General features: G+C 42.1%; 1 protein-coding gene across 1 annotated transcript in view; it reads right to left on the bottom strand.

The window, feature by feature from the left end:
* NFATC4 (nuclear factor of activated T cells 4) overlaps nucleotides 1-17,425 on the bottom strand; it is a 164,074-nt gene that overhangs the window by 75,715 nt on the left and 70,934 nt on the right. The window contains exon 5 of the mRNA XM_075341305.1: nucleotides 14,896-15,068. Within this exon, the coding sequence (XP_075197420.1) occupies nucleotides 14,896-15,068 (173 nt within the window). The remainder of the gene's footprint in view (nucleotides 1-14,895; nucleotides 15,069-17,425) is intronic.

The following is a 17,425-nucleotide window of genomic DNA, read 5'->3' as shown; positions in this document are numbered from 1 at the left end:
GCTGACTCTGATCAAGATGAACAAGGGTTGGATTGGGCCAGACTTCACCACACCACCAGCAAATGAGAGCGGAATTTAAAGTTTGCCATGTACCTCCACTCACCCATGGGTACACACTTCTGGACTTTGGATAATCGCTGGACTGCTCCTCCTTCTCCTCATGCGCCACCATGATGATGACCGTTACAAATTGCAATACTTAGGCCTTTGTTTCAGGTATACCCCCAGTGGTAAATTTTTTCGCCCATTCTTTGCAGAATGGACATTACAACGACAGGAGACCCGCTCCTTTGCAATGGGAACAATGTTTTGAGGCCCTCATGCACGTCTCTACCCAGGGACAACGTGGAGCCTCCCAATTTTTGGCTGCCCTGCCTAAGGGCTATACTACAATAGACCCACTTCCTTCCAATGGGCACTTCAGGTTTACAGGCCCTCATGCACGTCTCTATCCAGGGACAACGTGGAGCCTCCCAATTTTTGGCTGCCCTGCCTAAGGGCTATACTACAATAGACCCACTTACTTACAATGGGCACTTCATGTTTACAGGCCATCATGCACGTCTCTATCCAGGGACAATATGGAGCCTGACGCTGCCACCGACTGCCACACACGTGCTGTTTTTAAATGCAAGCACGGACGCAATAAGAACCTAACTGGTTTTTAGGAGCGACAATTACTGAGAAGTCTGACACTATCAGACACTGCTGACTGACGTGTATTATACACTAGACTTGTGCGTTATATAATAGTTTGTGCAAAACGCGTACCTGTACGCTGCCACCGACTGCCACACACGTGCTGTTTTTAAATGCAAGCACGGACGCAATAAGAACCTAACTGGTTTTTAGGAGCGACAATTACTGAGAAGTCCGACACTATCAGACACTGCTGACTGACGTGTATTATACACTAGACTTGTGCGTTATATAATAGTTTGTGCAAAACGCGCACCTGTACCCTGCCACCGACTGCCACACACGTGCTGTTTTTAAATGCAAGCACGGACGCAATAAGAACCTAACTGGTTTTTAGGAGCGACAATTACTGAGAAGTCTGACACTATCAGACACTGCTGACTGACGTGTATTATACACTAGAATTGTGCGTTATATAATAGTTTGTGCAAAACGCGCACCTGTACGCTGCCACCGACTGCCACACACGTGCTGTTTTTAAATGCAAGCACGGACGCAATAAGAACCTAACTGGTTTTTAGGAGCGACAATTACTGAGAAGTCTGACACTATCAGACACTGCTGACTGACGTGTATTATACACTAGAATTGTGCGTTATATAATAGTTTGTGCAAAACGCGCACCTGTACGCTGCCACCGACTGCCACACACGTGCTGTTTTTAAATGCAAGCACGGACGCAATAAGAACCTAACTGGTTTTTAGGAGCGACAATTACTGAGAAGTCTGACACTATCAGACACTGATGACTGACGTGTATTATACACTAGAATTGTGCGTTATATAATAGTTTGTGCAAAACGCGCACCTGTACGCTGCCACCGACTGCCACACACGTGCTGTTTTTAAATGCAAGCACGGACGCAATAAGAACCTAACTGGTTTTTAGGAGCGACAATTACTGAGAAGTCTGACACTATCAGACACTGCTGACTGACGTGTATTATACACTAGACTTGTGCGTTATATAATAGTTTGTGCAAAACGCGCACCTGTACGCTGCCACTGACTGCCACACACGTGCTGTTTTTAAATGCAAGCACGGACGCAATAAGAACCTAACTGGTTTTTAGGAGCGACAATTACTGAGAAGTCTGACACTATCAGGCACTGCTGACTGACGTGTATTATACACTAGAATTGTGCGTTATATAATAGTTTGTGCAAAACGCGCACCTGTACGCTGCCACCGACTGCCACACACGTGCTGTTTTTAAATGCAAGCACGGACGCAATAAGAACCTAACTGGTTTTTAGGAGCGACAATTACTGAGAAGTCTGACACTATCAGACACTGCTGACTGACGTGTATTATACACTAGAATTGTGCGTTATATAATAGTTTGTGCAAAACGCGCACCTGTACGCTGCCACCGACTGCCACACACGTGCTGTTTTTAAATGCAAGCACGGACGCAATAAGAACCTAACTGGTTTTTAGGAGCGACAATTACTGAGAAGTCTGACACTATCAGACACTGATGACTGACGTGTATTATACACTAGAATTGTGCGTTATATAATAGTTTGTGCAAAACGCGCACCTGTACGCTGCCACCGACTGCCACACACGTGCTGTTTTTAAATGCAAGCACGGACGCAATAAGAACCTAACTGGTTTTTAGGAGCGACAATGACTGAGAAGTCTGACACTATCAGACACTGCTGACTGACGTGTATTATACACTAGACTTGTGCGTTATATAATAGTTTGTGCAAAACGCGCACCTGTACGCTGCCACTGACTGCCACACACGTGCTGTTTTTAAATGCAAGCACGGACGCAATAAGAACCTAACTGGTTTTTAGGAGCGACAATTACTGAGAAGTCTGACACTATCTGGACTGTTTTACACTGTGTACACCAGCCCCAGATATGATGAAGGCTGGTATACGGTCACCACTACCCTGTCTGCCTGCCTGTATACTGCTACAATAGTCCTGACAAGGACTCTTCTGGTCACTAGCCTGTATTCCGACCTGGCTATACCCTGCCTGTATATAGCAACAATAGTCCTGAGAAGGACTCTGCTACTGTACTCCGACCTGGCTATACCCTGCCTGCCTGTATACAACTAGAATAGTCCTGAGAAGGACTTCTGGTCACACTGTTTGCAGCCCTGCTCCGGAACTAACTATAAAGGGCCGCAAAGCTTTCCCTGAATCAGCGACACTCTCCCTGCACTGACTGTCTGGATAGTTGTGAGCAGAGCACAGCGCGCCGGCCGATATAAAGGCTCGGTCACGCTGTGCAGGCCGGCCAATCACTGCAATTCCACAACTAACAGGGCTGTGGCATTGCAGTGGTCTGCCAGCCAATCCCTGCATGAGGGCTGGCTCTCAAAAGAGCGCCAACATGCAGAAATGAAGACCACGAGTAAAGCACGAGTATCGCGAGATTACTCGGTCCCCGCCGAGCAGCCCGAGTACAGCGATACCCGTGCGAGTACCGAGTAGTGACAAGCATGCTCGCTCATCACTAATAACGAGCAAAAGGTTAACAACAATTTGAACTTTTGATTTTCAACCTCCATATCTCACCATCCGCTACAGCTTGAGTATGAGACCACCTACATGTTATAGACAATCATCTTGGCTATCTCACACATAAATTTGACTTGCAACCAGTGATAGGCGAAACCACAGATATTTGGGATCGGTGGGTCCAACCAGATTTAAAAAAAAAAAAAAAATACTAGTTCCAGACCAGAATTAATCCTGGATACCTGTCCAGACCCCAATCCCCATACAAGCCTATGGGGACCTCAATATTGTGCTTTAAAATGGTTGTAGAAAGGTTTGGGGGATTAAAGCAAGCATATTATACTTACTGAATTTCCTGCACGGCAGTAACACTACTTCCAGGGTTGTTGATTACCCTCATATATATTCACTGCTTCCCCCGCCCACTGGCAGTCCCAGCATCTATGATTGGTTGCAGTCAGGCTGCGCTCCCCTCTCTGTGTGACAGTGTGTCTGATTGCTTGGAATCACACATGCTGTCTGCGTACTTAAAGTGGTGTAAAAATAAATAAATTAATAAAAACAATTGGGGTAGGGTCCCCATATTGTGATACTCAGCACAGATTCATCACACAGCTACAAGCTGCAGACCCCAGCTATGTGCTTATCTTAACAGTGTATCAAAATAGGAGGAACCTCATGCGGCTTTTTTAAATTTATTTAAATAAATAATTTAAAAAACGACATGCAGTCCCCCCAATTTTAATACCCAGCCATTATAAAGGTGACACCTTGGAGCTGGTATTCTCAACCAGGGGAGACCCATGGTTATCTTGCCCCAGCCTAAAAATAGCAGCCTGCAGCCACCCAGAATTGTCACATCCATTATATGCAACAAACCCTGTTCATCCTGACTGCCCTGGTGCGGTGGCAATCTGGGTAATATAAAGGGTTAATGACAGCTCACAGCTGCCCCTAAGCCCTAGATTAGTAATGGGAGGCATCTGTGAGATCCCCCATTACTAATCTGTAAGTGAAAAGAAATAAACAGAAACACTGAGAAAATTCTTTATTTGAAATAAAATATAAACCCCTCACTCTCTTTCTCCAATTTATTAAGCCCACACACCCAGTTCCGACGTAATCCACAAAACGTCACATGACTATTCTGGCTCTCCTACATACTGAAATCACAGCGTGAGGGCAAAAAAAATGTCTGGACACAGTGGCTTCAGGCAGAGACTGACTGAGCCACAGCTGTGAGGGGTGACGTTACTCAGTTTATCTGCTGTCACAGCTGGAGATTCCTACGGTACCCCATCTGTGACCAAAGGTAAACTGACCTCAGGTGACCTTGATGAATTCAGTAACCTCACCTCAGGTTCACAAACATGCATCTCCTGGCAGAAAAGTGTGTTTTTTTTAGCAAGAGATGCAGATTTGGTGCAGGAATATGGTGTGTAAATTTCAACATCAAATCTGAATCTCTTGGCAAAAAAATGCACAAGGTGCCGCGACCAGGTGATTCCTACAAGATTTCAGACAGAGGAGTGAAAAGAATTATCAGCAGAGTTGCCAAAGAGTCAAGGACCACCTGTGATTAACTACAGAAAGACTTGGAATCAGCAGGTACAATTGTTTCAAAGAAAACAATAAATAATGCACTCCACCTCCATGACCTGTATGCACACTCACCCCGCAAAACTCCATTGCTGAATGAAAAGCATGTTCAAGAGTGTTTACAGTTTGCTCAACAACCATTAGACAAGCCTGTGAAATACTGGGAGAATATAGTCTGTTCAGAAGAGGCTAAAATTAAACTCTTTAAATGCCATAATACACATCATGTTTGGAGGCCAAAAGGCACTACATATCACTGCATTTTAGAATGTATTCCATCTTCAATATCACCATAATCTGTATTATTCAGTTGAAGAATAAACTAAAATATTTTATGGGAAAAAGAAAGTTAAAAAACTAAAATAATGTGGTTGCATAAATATGCATATCCTTAAATTAACAATTTGTTGAAGTAGCTTTTAAATTTGTGACAGCATTCAGTCTTTTTTGGTAGGCGTCTACCAGCATGGCACATCTAGAATTGACACTTTTCCTGGCAGTAGAACTCCAAATATGTCAGATTGCGAGGTTATCGCCAATGTATAGCCCTCTACAAGTCAACCTAAAGATTTTCAGATTTTCAGTTGGATTTAGGTCTCTACTTTGCCTAAGCCACTCCAATACTTTGAAGTTCTTCTTACAAAGCTACTCTTTTGTTGATTTGGAGTTAGCTTAAGGTCATTATTGTACTGAAAGATGAAATTTCTCTTCATCTTCAGCTTGTTAACAGAGTCCTGAAGGTTTACTGTTCATAATTACCTCCACCATCAATAAAGCCCCGGTTAAAGCTGCTGAAAAACAGCCCCGACGCATAATGCTGCCTTCACCTATCTTCACTGTGGATATAACGTTTTTTTGGTTATGCGAAGTATTGGCTTTGCTGCAAACATACCTTGTGTAATTATGGCCAAAAATTTTAAGCTAGGTCTCATCACACCATGATAGGTTTTTCCTACACGCTTTTCTGTATCCCACATAGATTGGATATCTTTTGCTTATTCTATCATATATAGGTCACTGCATTTTATATTTACATTTTTTGTTATATGGATTTCAAATATTTTGTATTGTATTATATATTTTATTCATTAATAAAGCAATTTACTTTATGAGTACTGTTGGTGGTTTTTCTATTTCTTTTTTTTTTTTTGTTTACACATCCTGTAGTTGCTAAAAATTCATGCAGCTCCTTTAATGGTGCATTAGGCCTCTTGGCAGCCTCCCAGACCAACTTTCTTGTCGTGTTTTTTTTTTTCATCAGTTTTTGAGAGACATCTAGTTCTAGGTAATGTCACTCTTATGCCTTTTCTTGAGTATGGTCTTCACATACCATTTTTTCTACCCTTTTCCTGACTCATAATGTTTAGTAAATGAGATCCCTTTGCTGTGTTGTAAGCTGTTTATGGACCATGGCTTTTTCTGTAAAATGCAACTAAGAAAATGCCAGGAAAATCATTCTAGAAAAGATAAACTTTATATGGGGTTAATCAGAATCACTGTATATATATATATACATTTGACCCAGTCACAGAGGAGGAAGTCTCCAGGCTCCTATCCTCCTCTCGTCCTACAACTTGCCCTACTGATCCCTTCCCCACACCTCTACTCCAGTCCCTCTCTCCGGTTGTCGCCACTCACCTAACTAAAATCTTCAATCTCTCTCTCTCTTCGGGTATCTTCCCCTCCTCCCTCAAACACTCTATCATTACTCCATTATTAAAAAAACCTTCTCTTGATCCGTCCTGCACAAGCAACTACAGACCAGTCTCCAATCTCTCCTTCATCTCTAAACTCTTGGAGCGCCTGGTCTACTCTCGCCTCACCCGCTACCTCTCCTCTCACTCTCTTCTAGATCCTTTACAGTCTGGCTTCCGCCCTTTACACTCAACAGAAACTGCCCTTGTCAAAGTGACCAATGACCTATTGACAGCAAAACGTAACGGTGACCACTCTCTGCTTATTCTTCTTGACCTTTCTGCTGCCTTTGACACTGTTGACCACCATCTCCTTCTCTCTATGCTCCACTCTATCGGCCTAAAGGACACTGTTCTTTCCTGGTTCTCTTCCTATCTTTCTGGCCGCTCATTCAGTGTATCATTTGCTGGCTCCACATCTTCTCCTCTTCCTCTCACTGTTGGGGTCCCTCAAGGCTCAGTCCTTGGCCCTCTTCTTTTCTCCCTCTACACTGCCCCAATTGGTCAGACCATCAGCAGATTTGGCTTTCAGTACCATCTTTATGCTGATGACACACAGCTATACACCTCCTCCCCTGAGCTCACCCCCGCTGTACTACAGAACACCAGTGACTGCCTGACTGCAGTTTGCAATGTCATGTCTGCTCTCTATCTGAAACTTAACCTTTCCAAAACTGAACTTCTTCTTTTCCCTCCATCTTCCAACTTTCCTCAACCTGACATCTCCCTCTCTGTGTGTGGCACAACGATAAGTCCTAGGCCGCAAGCCCGCTGCCTGGGGGTTATACTTGACACTGATCTTTCCTTCACCTCCCACATACAATCTCTTGCCCGCACCTGCCGCTTGCACCTCAAGAACATCTCTAGAATCCGCCCCTTTCTCACAATGGAAACGACAAAAACCCTCACCGTGGCCCTGATCCACTCTCGCTTGGACTACTGTAACTCTCTATTAATTGGTCTCCCCCTAACTAGACTCTCTCCTCTACAGTCAATCCTTAATGCAGCAGCCCGGGTCACCTATCTGGCTAACCGCTACTCGGATGCCTCTGCTCTGTGCCAGTCATTGCACTGGCTGCCCATATATCATAGGATCCAATTCAAACTGCTTGTTCTCACCCACAAAGCTCTCCACAGTGCAGCACCCCCCTACATCTCCACCCTCCTCTCTGTCTATCAGTCCACCCGTTCTCTACGCTCTGCAAGCGACTTTCGACTAACATCCACACTAATTCGAACCTCCCACTCCCGGATCCAAGACTTCTTCCGAGCTGCACCAACCCTCTGGAACGCTCTACCCCAAGAAGTTAGGACAAATCACAACTTACTCAGCTTCAGACGCACCCTAAAGACGCATCTTTTTAGGGCGGCCTATCACACTCCCTAATCAGATTCGATTCACATAGTCCCTCTACAACCTCTCACAACATAGCTCCACATCAAACTCCATGGCACCCAAAGGCATCTCAAGGCTCGGGCCCACTGGTCCAGGAAACCATTATCCAGCCCCATTTCCGTGAGATGGTTGGATTGTCATTGTAAATAAGCACTTGAACCTTGCCTCTCCCCCCATCTCATTGTAGATTGTAAGCTCTCACGAGCAGGGTTGTATTTTTTTTTCCCCTCTAAATATTGTATTTCTATAACTGTTACTTGTTTGTATATGATCCTCCTGAATTGTAAAGCGCTACGGAATATGTTGGCGCTATAGAAATAAAGATTATTATTATTATTATTATTATATATATATAATGGCAGTCATGTGCTGACTATTGTTTATCATGAATTTTAATGTGATTGGCTAATTCTGAACACAACCACATCTCCCTGAATAAGATTGTGTTTACAGTTATGCAACCACATTATTTTAGTTTTTTTCATTTTTATTTCTCCACTCAAATGATTTCAGTTTGTTTCTCAATGGATTTGTACAGATTATGGGTGACATTAAAGAAGTAAAAAGTTATGAAATCATTCTTCTTGGTATAATTATATTTACATGACATAAATCTTGCATTTTAATAGAGGTGTGTACACTGTTTATATCCAGTGCATATGGATGTCCGTGTTCGGACTTTTTTTTTTTTTTATAAACAAAATACAGAGTTCGGGGGTTTTATATATGAACACCACTCACGCGAGCATCACTGTGCTCGGGTACGCTTGGTGCCCAGCCCAGTTTGAGCCACTTGCAGTGTTTGAACGGCTTGTACCAGGGGTAACAACAGCGTTATCGGATGTAGCATGTACCAAAAAAAAAAATAAATGGAAAGACTCTGCCCCAGCGCCCCAGGAAGTGATCTGTTTTTGGCTGGCTGCATGTGGGCTTAGACTCGAACTGCCCAATTAGTGACTTCCATTGGGGTTCAGGTCAAATTGGGGTCCCAAACCAAACTTAATTTAAAGTTCGACTGCCCCACTGAACCAAATTTCCACAGGTCCACTCATCTCTACATGTAGCCTTCTCTGGTTGGTGCAATATTCGACAATGTATAAAATGGTGTGCATTTTTGGAGATTTGCACAAAATAGACCCAAAATTATAATGCTCTTGTTCACTGAGTCACTTGACATAGTGACATGCCCTGTGACACGGTGCTCCATCATGCTGGAAATGCATTGTTCATCACCAAAGAGGTTCTTGATTTTTGTGAGAAATTGTTTTTGGAGGATGTTACATGGCATGTTTCATGTTGTTTATATATTGATTGCAGTGTTTTTAGGAAAAATTGTGAGTGAGCCTAACCCCTTAATGAAAAGCCACCCCACATGAATAGTCTCAGGATGCTTTACTTTTGGCATGACACAGAACTAATGGTAGTGCTCCCCTTTTCTCCTCTGGGCAATGAGTTTGACGGGGGTTTTATGACAGTAAATTACTTTACTACAGTCCCTTGCAGTCCAATCCCTGTACTTCCTGCAAAGTTATTTTCTATGCTGAATCCCCCTTTTGACTGTTTGCTTAACAATCGTGGTCACAGGGGTCATGACCACAACCGGGCTCGGAGGTACAAAGGGCCCATTGACCCCAGCGCCTGCTTCACCTAGATGTGTGTCAGAGAAAATGCATTGCAGCACAGAGACCTGTCAGTGGTACCATAACTGGGGTCACATGACAGTGGCATCATGCATTGCTATAGCATGGATGTCGATGTCAGCTGCTGGCCACTGTGCACTGGTTACAGAGGAAGATCTCAGCAGGGAAGGTGAGTATAATTTTATGTTCTTGCGTTAGAGACAAAACGGACACATATGTACCAGGAAGGGGACACATTTAGCACAATGGGGACATATATACCAGACGTGGCCCAGGATAGGAGACATATATACCAGGAAGGGAACATATTTACCAGGATGGGGACATATATACCAGGAAGGGTTCAGGATGGGGGACATATATACCAAGAAGGAGACATAATTACAAGGATAAGGACATATATACGAGGATGGGGACATATGTACCAACATGGAGACATATATATGAGCATTGGGACATGTATAGAAGGATGGGTCCCAAGATGAGCACAAGTATACCAGGATGGGGACATATATACCAGGAAGAGGCCTAGGATAAGGACATGTATACCAGGATGGGGGCATATATACCCGAGGGGCAAAGATGTGGACATATATACCAGAAAGGGGACATATTTACCATGATGAGGCCTAGGATGGGGACAAATTTCTGAGGATGGGGGACATATTTACCATGATGAACAAAGGATAGGGGACATTTTTGAGGATGGGGGACATATATACGAGGATGAGGGTGATATTTACCAGGAAGGAGCCCAGGATGGGGTATACATTATAAAAGGATGTGGGACATTACTACATATTGGGGGCGATAGCTACTAATTTGTCTTTATAGGATTTAGAAAGCTAAAGGGGCCCATAAATCTGACCAACATATGCAGTGGGGGGCCCAAGTCCAAATTTTGCATTGGGGCCCATCAACCTCTAATTACACAACTGCCATCACGTATGGATTTTGCACAAAATGCATGTGAAATTATGTACAAGCGAGATGAGCAAGAAAAATCTTCATTATAATTAAAAATGTACACTATTATATATAAAAATTTAATATAAAAATGTATTGAATACTCATTCTGCAACTTTATTGAAATTAATTCTTGCGCCGTTTTCTATTCACTTCAAAGCTTCTATAGATATCTTTTCTCTTATAGAAGGTCTGCGGATCTTTTTTGTAAAGCATCAAGCAGTTGACCCCCATCATATTCACGTTCCATGTACCTTGGTATCGTTATTTTATCTCCTTGATATCCTGATGAAATCTTTCTCCTTACTTTTCACTAACAGCAGGAAGGTTTTCAGGAAAGTTGTCCAAATAGCAATGTAAAAAATGTATCGCCAAATTCATCAGACAACCCAAGGCTTTGAAACACTTCAGCATGTTGTCCAAGATGGACTTGTTACCTAGAAATTTTTTCACGACTTCTTTACAAGAATCCAAGCCATTTTCTAACAGAATTCATTTTTGCTTCAAACACGTCATCCTTCATGAGTTTCTGAATATCCAGACTCACAATAATGCCTTCCTTCAGTTTTGCTTTGGACAGTCTCTGCAACTTGATGCACAGGTACTTAAATGTCTCTCCTTCTTTTGGTAGAGCTTTCACAAACTGGTTCATAAGTCTAAGCTTAATTTGGAGTGGTTGCAGGAGATTTTTTTGGGATCAGCTAAACTTTCTGCAACTACATTGTGTGCAGAATTATTAGGCAAATGAGTATTTTGATCACATGATACTTTTTATACATGTTGTCCTACTCCAAGCTGTATAGGCTTGAGATACAACTGCCAATTAAGTTAATCAGGTGATGTGCATCTCTGTAATGAGGAGGGGTGTGGTGTAATGACATCAACACCCTATATAAGGTGTGCTTAATTATTAGGCAACTTACTTTCCTTTGGCAAAATGGGTCAGAAGAGAGATTTGATGGGCTCTGAAATGTCCAAAATTGTGAGATGTCTTGCAGAGGAATGCAGCAGTCTTTAAATTGCCAAACTTTGGAAGCGTGCTCACCGAACAATCAAGTGTTTTATGGCAAATAGCCAACAGGGTCGCAAGAAGCGTTTTGGCCAAAAAAGGCACAAAATAACTGCCCATGAATTAAGGAAAATCAAGCATGAAGCTGCCAAGATGCCATTTGCCACCAGTTTGGAAATATTTCATAGCTGCAACGTTACTGGAGTATCAAAAAGCACAAGGTGTGCCATACTCAGGGACATGGCCAAGGTAAAGAAGGGTGAAAAATGACCACCTTTGAACAAGAAACATAAGATAAAATGTCAAGACTGGTCCAAGAAATATCTTAAGACTGATTTTTCAAAAGGTTTTATGGACTGATGAAATGAGAGTGACTCTTGATGGGCCAGTGGCTGGATCAGTAAAGGGTAGAGAGGTCCACTCCGACTCAGACACCAGCAAGGTGGAGGTGGGGTACTGGTATAGGCTGGTATCATCAAAGATAAACTTGTGGGACCTTTTCGGGTTGAGGATGGAGAGAAGCTCAACTCTCAGACCTACTGCCAGTTTCTGGAAGACAACTTCTTCAAGCAATGGTACAGGAAGAAGTCGATATTGTTCAAGAAAAACATGATTTTCATGCAGGACAATGCTCCATCACATGCAACCAACTATTCCACAGTGTGGCTGGCCAGTAAAGATCTAAAAGATGAAAAAAGAATGACATGGCCCCCTTGTTCACCTGATCTGAACCCCATAGCAAACCTGTGGTCCCTCATAAAATGTGAGATCTACAGGGAGGGAAAAGAGTACACCTCTCGGAACAGTGTCTGGGAGGCAAACAGGTAAAGGTAAGCAGATCAAGCAACTGACAGAATCTATGGATGGTAGGCTGTTGAGTATCATCATAAAGAATGGTGGCTATATTGGTCACTAATTTTTTGGGGTTTTGTTTTTGCATGTCATAAATGTTTATTTCTAAATTTTGTGCAGTTATATTGGTTTACCTGGTAAAAATAAACAAGTGATATGGGAATATATTTGGTTTTTATGAAGTTGCCTAATAATTCTGTACAGTAATAGTTACCAGCACAAACAGATATCCTACTAAGATAGCCAAATCTAAAACACACACTCCAACTTCCAAAAATATTTAGCTTTGATATTGATGAGTCTTTTGGGTTGATTGAGAATATAGTTGTTGATCAATAATAAAAAAAATCCTCTAAAATACAACTTTCCTAATAATTCTGCACACAGTGTATGTTCTGGAGTCCAGGTTGCAAAGATATTCTCTTTGGCCAACTTTTTTGGCTCCAGTGTTGAGTCCTAGGCCGGCTGTCCCATTCACACAAAAGCATGGGAACTTCTTGTATCCATCTTGCTGGCCATTGAGCAAAGAGAGAACTTTCAGATCACCCCATATTGGCCATCCTTGATCCTTGTAGTTAAGTTTCTTGAGAATAAAGTCTAAATTCTCATCGCTTACCTTCAAGTGCACAGAATTCCCTGCAGGCACTGAAGCATACTTGCTGCCATTGTATAGAAGCACAGCTTTCAGACTTTTTTTTTTTTAGATGAATCAACAAAGTGTCTCCACTCACTCACATTGTATGCAATGTTAAACTTTTCTATCAGCCCAGGAACATCACTGCAGAGCACCATCTTGAGAAAAGTATGGAAGGAATTCTTTTTCGCTGCTTCCGTACTATGAAAAACAGGTACCAGGACCTGGCAGGTTCTTTTCCTTTAGTCCAGAGCCTAAACGTTCTGCAGAATGTTTAGGAAGGTTCATATCCCAATGGTGCAAGAAAAAGCCTATGGAGTCAGTGTTTGAGAAAAAAGTGTACATGATGGAATGTTTTCGATACTTTTACTGCTTTAAGCAATTGAAAGTATATAGAAATCCTGTATTACTTTTCAAACAATTTTAACCTTGCAGACCTGTGTTATCCAGTGAAGAAAAGGTGAGTGCCACCATGAGCCCTGTCATGCCACCAGTAAGCATCCTGAAAACCTTCATGTGTGGGGCAGCTTTTCATCCAATGGGGCTTGCTCACAATTTTGCCTAAGAACACTGCAATGAATAAAAAATGGTATTTAAACATCCTCCAGAGCAACTCTATCACCAAGTTGCTCCTGAATTTTTGAGATAATAATGTTGTTTCCAGTATTATGGAGAAGCAGGCAACAGTACTAATAACTAAGTGGCATGCTTTAGATTTTGGGTCAATGGCCAGGAAACTCCTGAGTGCTAAATCCTATTAAAAACCTGTGTTCAATCCTCAAAACAGCAGGTACATACATCATAACAAAGAATATATAATAAACTCCAAGCACTGATCAGGGAAGAATGGGTAGTCATCAGTCAGGATTTGGCCCAGCAACTGATGTCCCACATGCAAGGGCAAATTGTGGAAGACTTAAAAATAAGGGTCAGCACTGTAATTATTGAATCTTTGTATAAACTTCATGTCTTTGTCAATAAAAATGCAAAAACTTATGAAATTCTTATATCTATACTTCCAAAATCATAGAAACATCTGACTAAAAGATCTGATCTAAATCATGGAAGCAGCAAACTTTGAGACCAAAATTGGAGTTGATCTCAAAACTTTTGCATTGACTGTACAGTATACAGTCAATGCAAAAGTTTGACAGTACAACCAAAGTTTCCCATCATTAACATCACACCTTTTCTCTTTGTGTCTATAAGCATTATGAAATGTAATTTTTGATAAATATATAGGATCCCATATATAGAGATCAGCCTTGTTCATGTAGGTCTTGATGCGGGAAGGGGGTAGGAGGTAGAGCAGAGTCAGATGTTCCTGATTCACGTGCAAGCCTTTTTATGAATCAGGACTATTGGACAATTGGCGTAACCCTTTGTGTACACCTAGCCACAAATCTTACTACAGTCTTACTAAAGTCCCTGCTGGAGTAAGATTTTTGCTGTAGCAAATGCCACCACTCATCATGAATTTGATGAGAGGCAGCCTCCATGCTCTCATCACACTCTAATTCCACCCACTTTGTCGGAACTGGATGAAGATGGTTTGAGAATGCCTTCAGTTACACCAAAATTATGTGAATTTTCAAAGCTTTTTGTGCCATAATACTGCCATAAAAGCTTTGATGAATCGGGACCTAAGTGTTTCAGCATCTGTACAAAACATGAAGCAAATAATGGATTTAACAAGCAACTGCACAGTGATCAGACGTGAAACTCCTCGGACCTATCCAAAATGTATAACTGGACCCCCACTTGCCATGTGCCAATTATACTACTGACGTTTTATGTTGGAAAAGGGGCATTTAGATCACTTCAGGCATCAGCGACCCAGTCCAACTGGAACCTCTGCAGCCCTATAGTTACACCCCTGATAATGACTTTGGCGTGCCATGTTATTTATAATCTTTACTTACAGCACTCTATAGGTATAGAGGCCACTTGTAGAGAGATGCCTTTTCCTCCTCCTTGTGGAATGTGCACCCGGAACACCAGACGGACACGTGTATTTTTACGGCCAATATCTGTCTCGCCCTTCCTGAGCTCGATGTCAGAATTTCGGAGTTTCAAGATCCCAGCGCAGTCTATACTGAAACATGAACATATACAACATTAAATAACCTATTAAATGCAGCAAGGCCTCCAAAAAAGGGTTACATTGGAAGAACTCATGAGTCCTACATTTTTACAAAAACAAGAAATTAATTTTTTAGGTTTTTGCTAAGTGTCCAGAAAAAGAAGAGTAATAGTATTCCAACTGACGTAGAATAATTGTTTTCCACGTATTAATTTGACTTCCATATACCAAAATATGTATACACTGCATATTCTGAAATGCAATAAATAAAAGTTTACAAAAATGAATGTGACAAATCAGTTAACATTCCCAACGCAGCTATTTTTCATTTTTGAGTTTTAATTTTTTATGCTCTTTCTTCCAAGGGGCATAATTTTTATTTTCCCGTTGCTAAAACTATATGAGGTCATTTGTGGCATGAGATGCAATTATGACTGACATCACCATTCATTTTGCCATAAAATGTACTAGAAAATGGGAAAAAGATTCCAAGTGTTGTGACATTGTGAATCAACCCCTCTCAGTTACAGTTTGTTTTTTACAGTGCATTCTGTGGGAAAAACGACCTGGTAAAATGATTCCCCACATTACTATGATTACTGTAATACCTAAACTCTCTGGTTATTTTTTCAAAATTGTTTTAGTAGTAAAAAAATAATTTTGAAAAAAATATTTTGTTGCTTGTGTCCTTTTTTTAAATTTGGACTGTGTAAGAGCTTGTTTTACCAAGGGTATTATTATTATTATTATTATTATTGTTATTATTATTAAAGGGAACCTGTCAGCAGAAATTTCGCCCAAAAGCTAAAAGATTCCCCCTCTGCAGCTCCTGGGCTGCATTCTAGAAAGGTCCCTGTTATTATTGTGCCCCCTGTGAGACCAAAATAAAGACTTTATAAAGTGCTACCTTTTTGTATTCAGATAGTGTAAATGTGACACGGGGGCGGGCTCTCTGGCGTCCGTTATTCTGCCTCCTGGTCCTGTATGCCGCCCCCATCGCTCCTTTCCATAGCTCATGACACCGCCCACTGCTCCAGCCATCCCCGCGCATGCCCAGTGCCAGTCTCACGAGACTGAGCAGTGTGACCGCTGGTGACGTGTGCGCAGGCAAGTGATTATGGGCGGGACTGTGACTGTTATCAGCAAGTACCCGCCCATAATCTCGTGAGCGCGCAAACCTCACCAGCGGTCACACTGTGCTCAGGGTAATGCTAGACTGTATGGGCTGCTTCCAGGGATGACGTCCCTTTTGTCACGTGATAGGGGCGTGTTCAAAATACTATCACGTGACAAAAGGGACGTCATCCCTGGAAGCAGCCCATACAGTCTAGCACTACCCTGAGCACAGTGTGACCGCTAGAGAGGTTTGCGCGCTCACGAGATTATGGGTGGGTACTTGCTGATAACAATCACAGCCCCGCTCATAATCACTTGCCTGCGCACACGTCACCAGCGGTCACACTGCTCAGTCCCGTGAGACTGGCACTGGGCATGCGCAGGGATGGCTGGAGCAGTGGGCGGTGAATCAGCTATGGAAAGGAGCGATGGGGGCGGCATACAGGACCAGGGGGCAGAATAACGGACGCCAGAAAGCCCGCCCCCGTGTCACATTTACACTATCTGAATACAAAAAGGTACCACTTTATAAAGTCTTTATTTTGGTCTCACATGGGGCACAATAATAACAGGGACCTTTCTAGAATGCAGCCCAGGAGCTGCAGAGGGGGAATCTTTTAGCTTCTGGGCGAAATTTCTGCTGACAGGTTCCCTTTAATAATACCATTTTGGGTAGATTTAGAATTTAGATTGCTTCACATTGCATTTTTTTTGTTAGTTTTATATTTTATTTATGTAAATACTTTTTAACCACCACACCAGCATGATACTTATGATGTTGTTAACAGTCCAACAAAGAAAAGGTGTGCGATGTATAGGGACACCAGACAAATCGCACCAAACATGCACACCACGAAGAAAAAGCGTGATCTACCATCTTTGTCAATATATATAATGCTTTTATTATTAAATAGGTGCAAGGTAGAAAAAAGAGGAGCATACAAAAAAAGGGGTGCACAACCCCGGTGGTGCCTACTGCCTAAACAGTTAATACTATTAGAGGGAAATTGGCAGTCAATATAAAACAATATATATTGTGTTATACCCACAGTACATATATTATATTAAAGATAACAATTCCGTACAGTGGTGGTTCAAAAATAGTTATATTGAATTTAACTGACAATATCCCTCAAGGTTAAAATAATAGTCAACACCTAAGTCCATGCTTCCCCACAATGTAAGGTGCATAGGGAAGATCAAACAACATTGTAGGAGCTTACCAAGATAGCAGGCACACCGCATACACGGGA

The sequence above is a fragment of the Anomaloglossus baeobatrachus genome, chromosome 1 (assembly GCF_048569485.1).
Source record: "Anomaloglossus baeobatrachus isolate aAnoBae1 chromosome 1, aAnoBae1.hap1, whole genome shotgun sequence".
Classification (NCBI taxonomy): domain Eukaryota; kingdom Metazoa; phylum Chordata; class Amphibia; order Anura; family Aromobatidae; genus Anomaloglossus; species Anomaloglossus baeobatrachus.
This window is presented reverse-complemented; position numbering and strand designations above follow the sequence as displayed.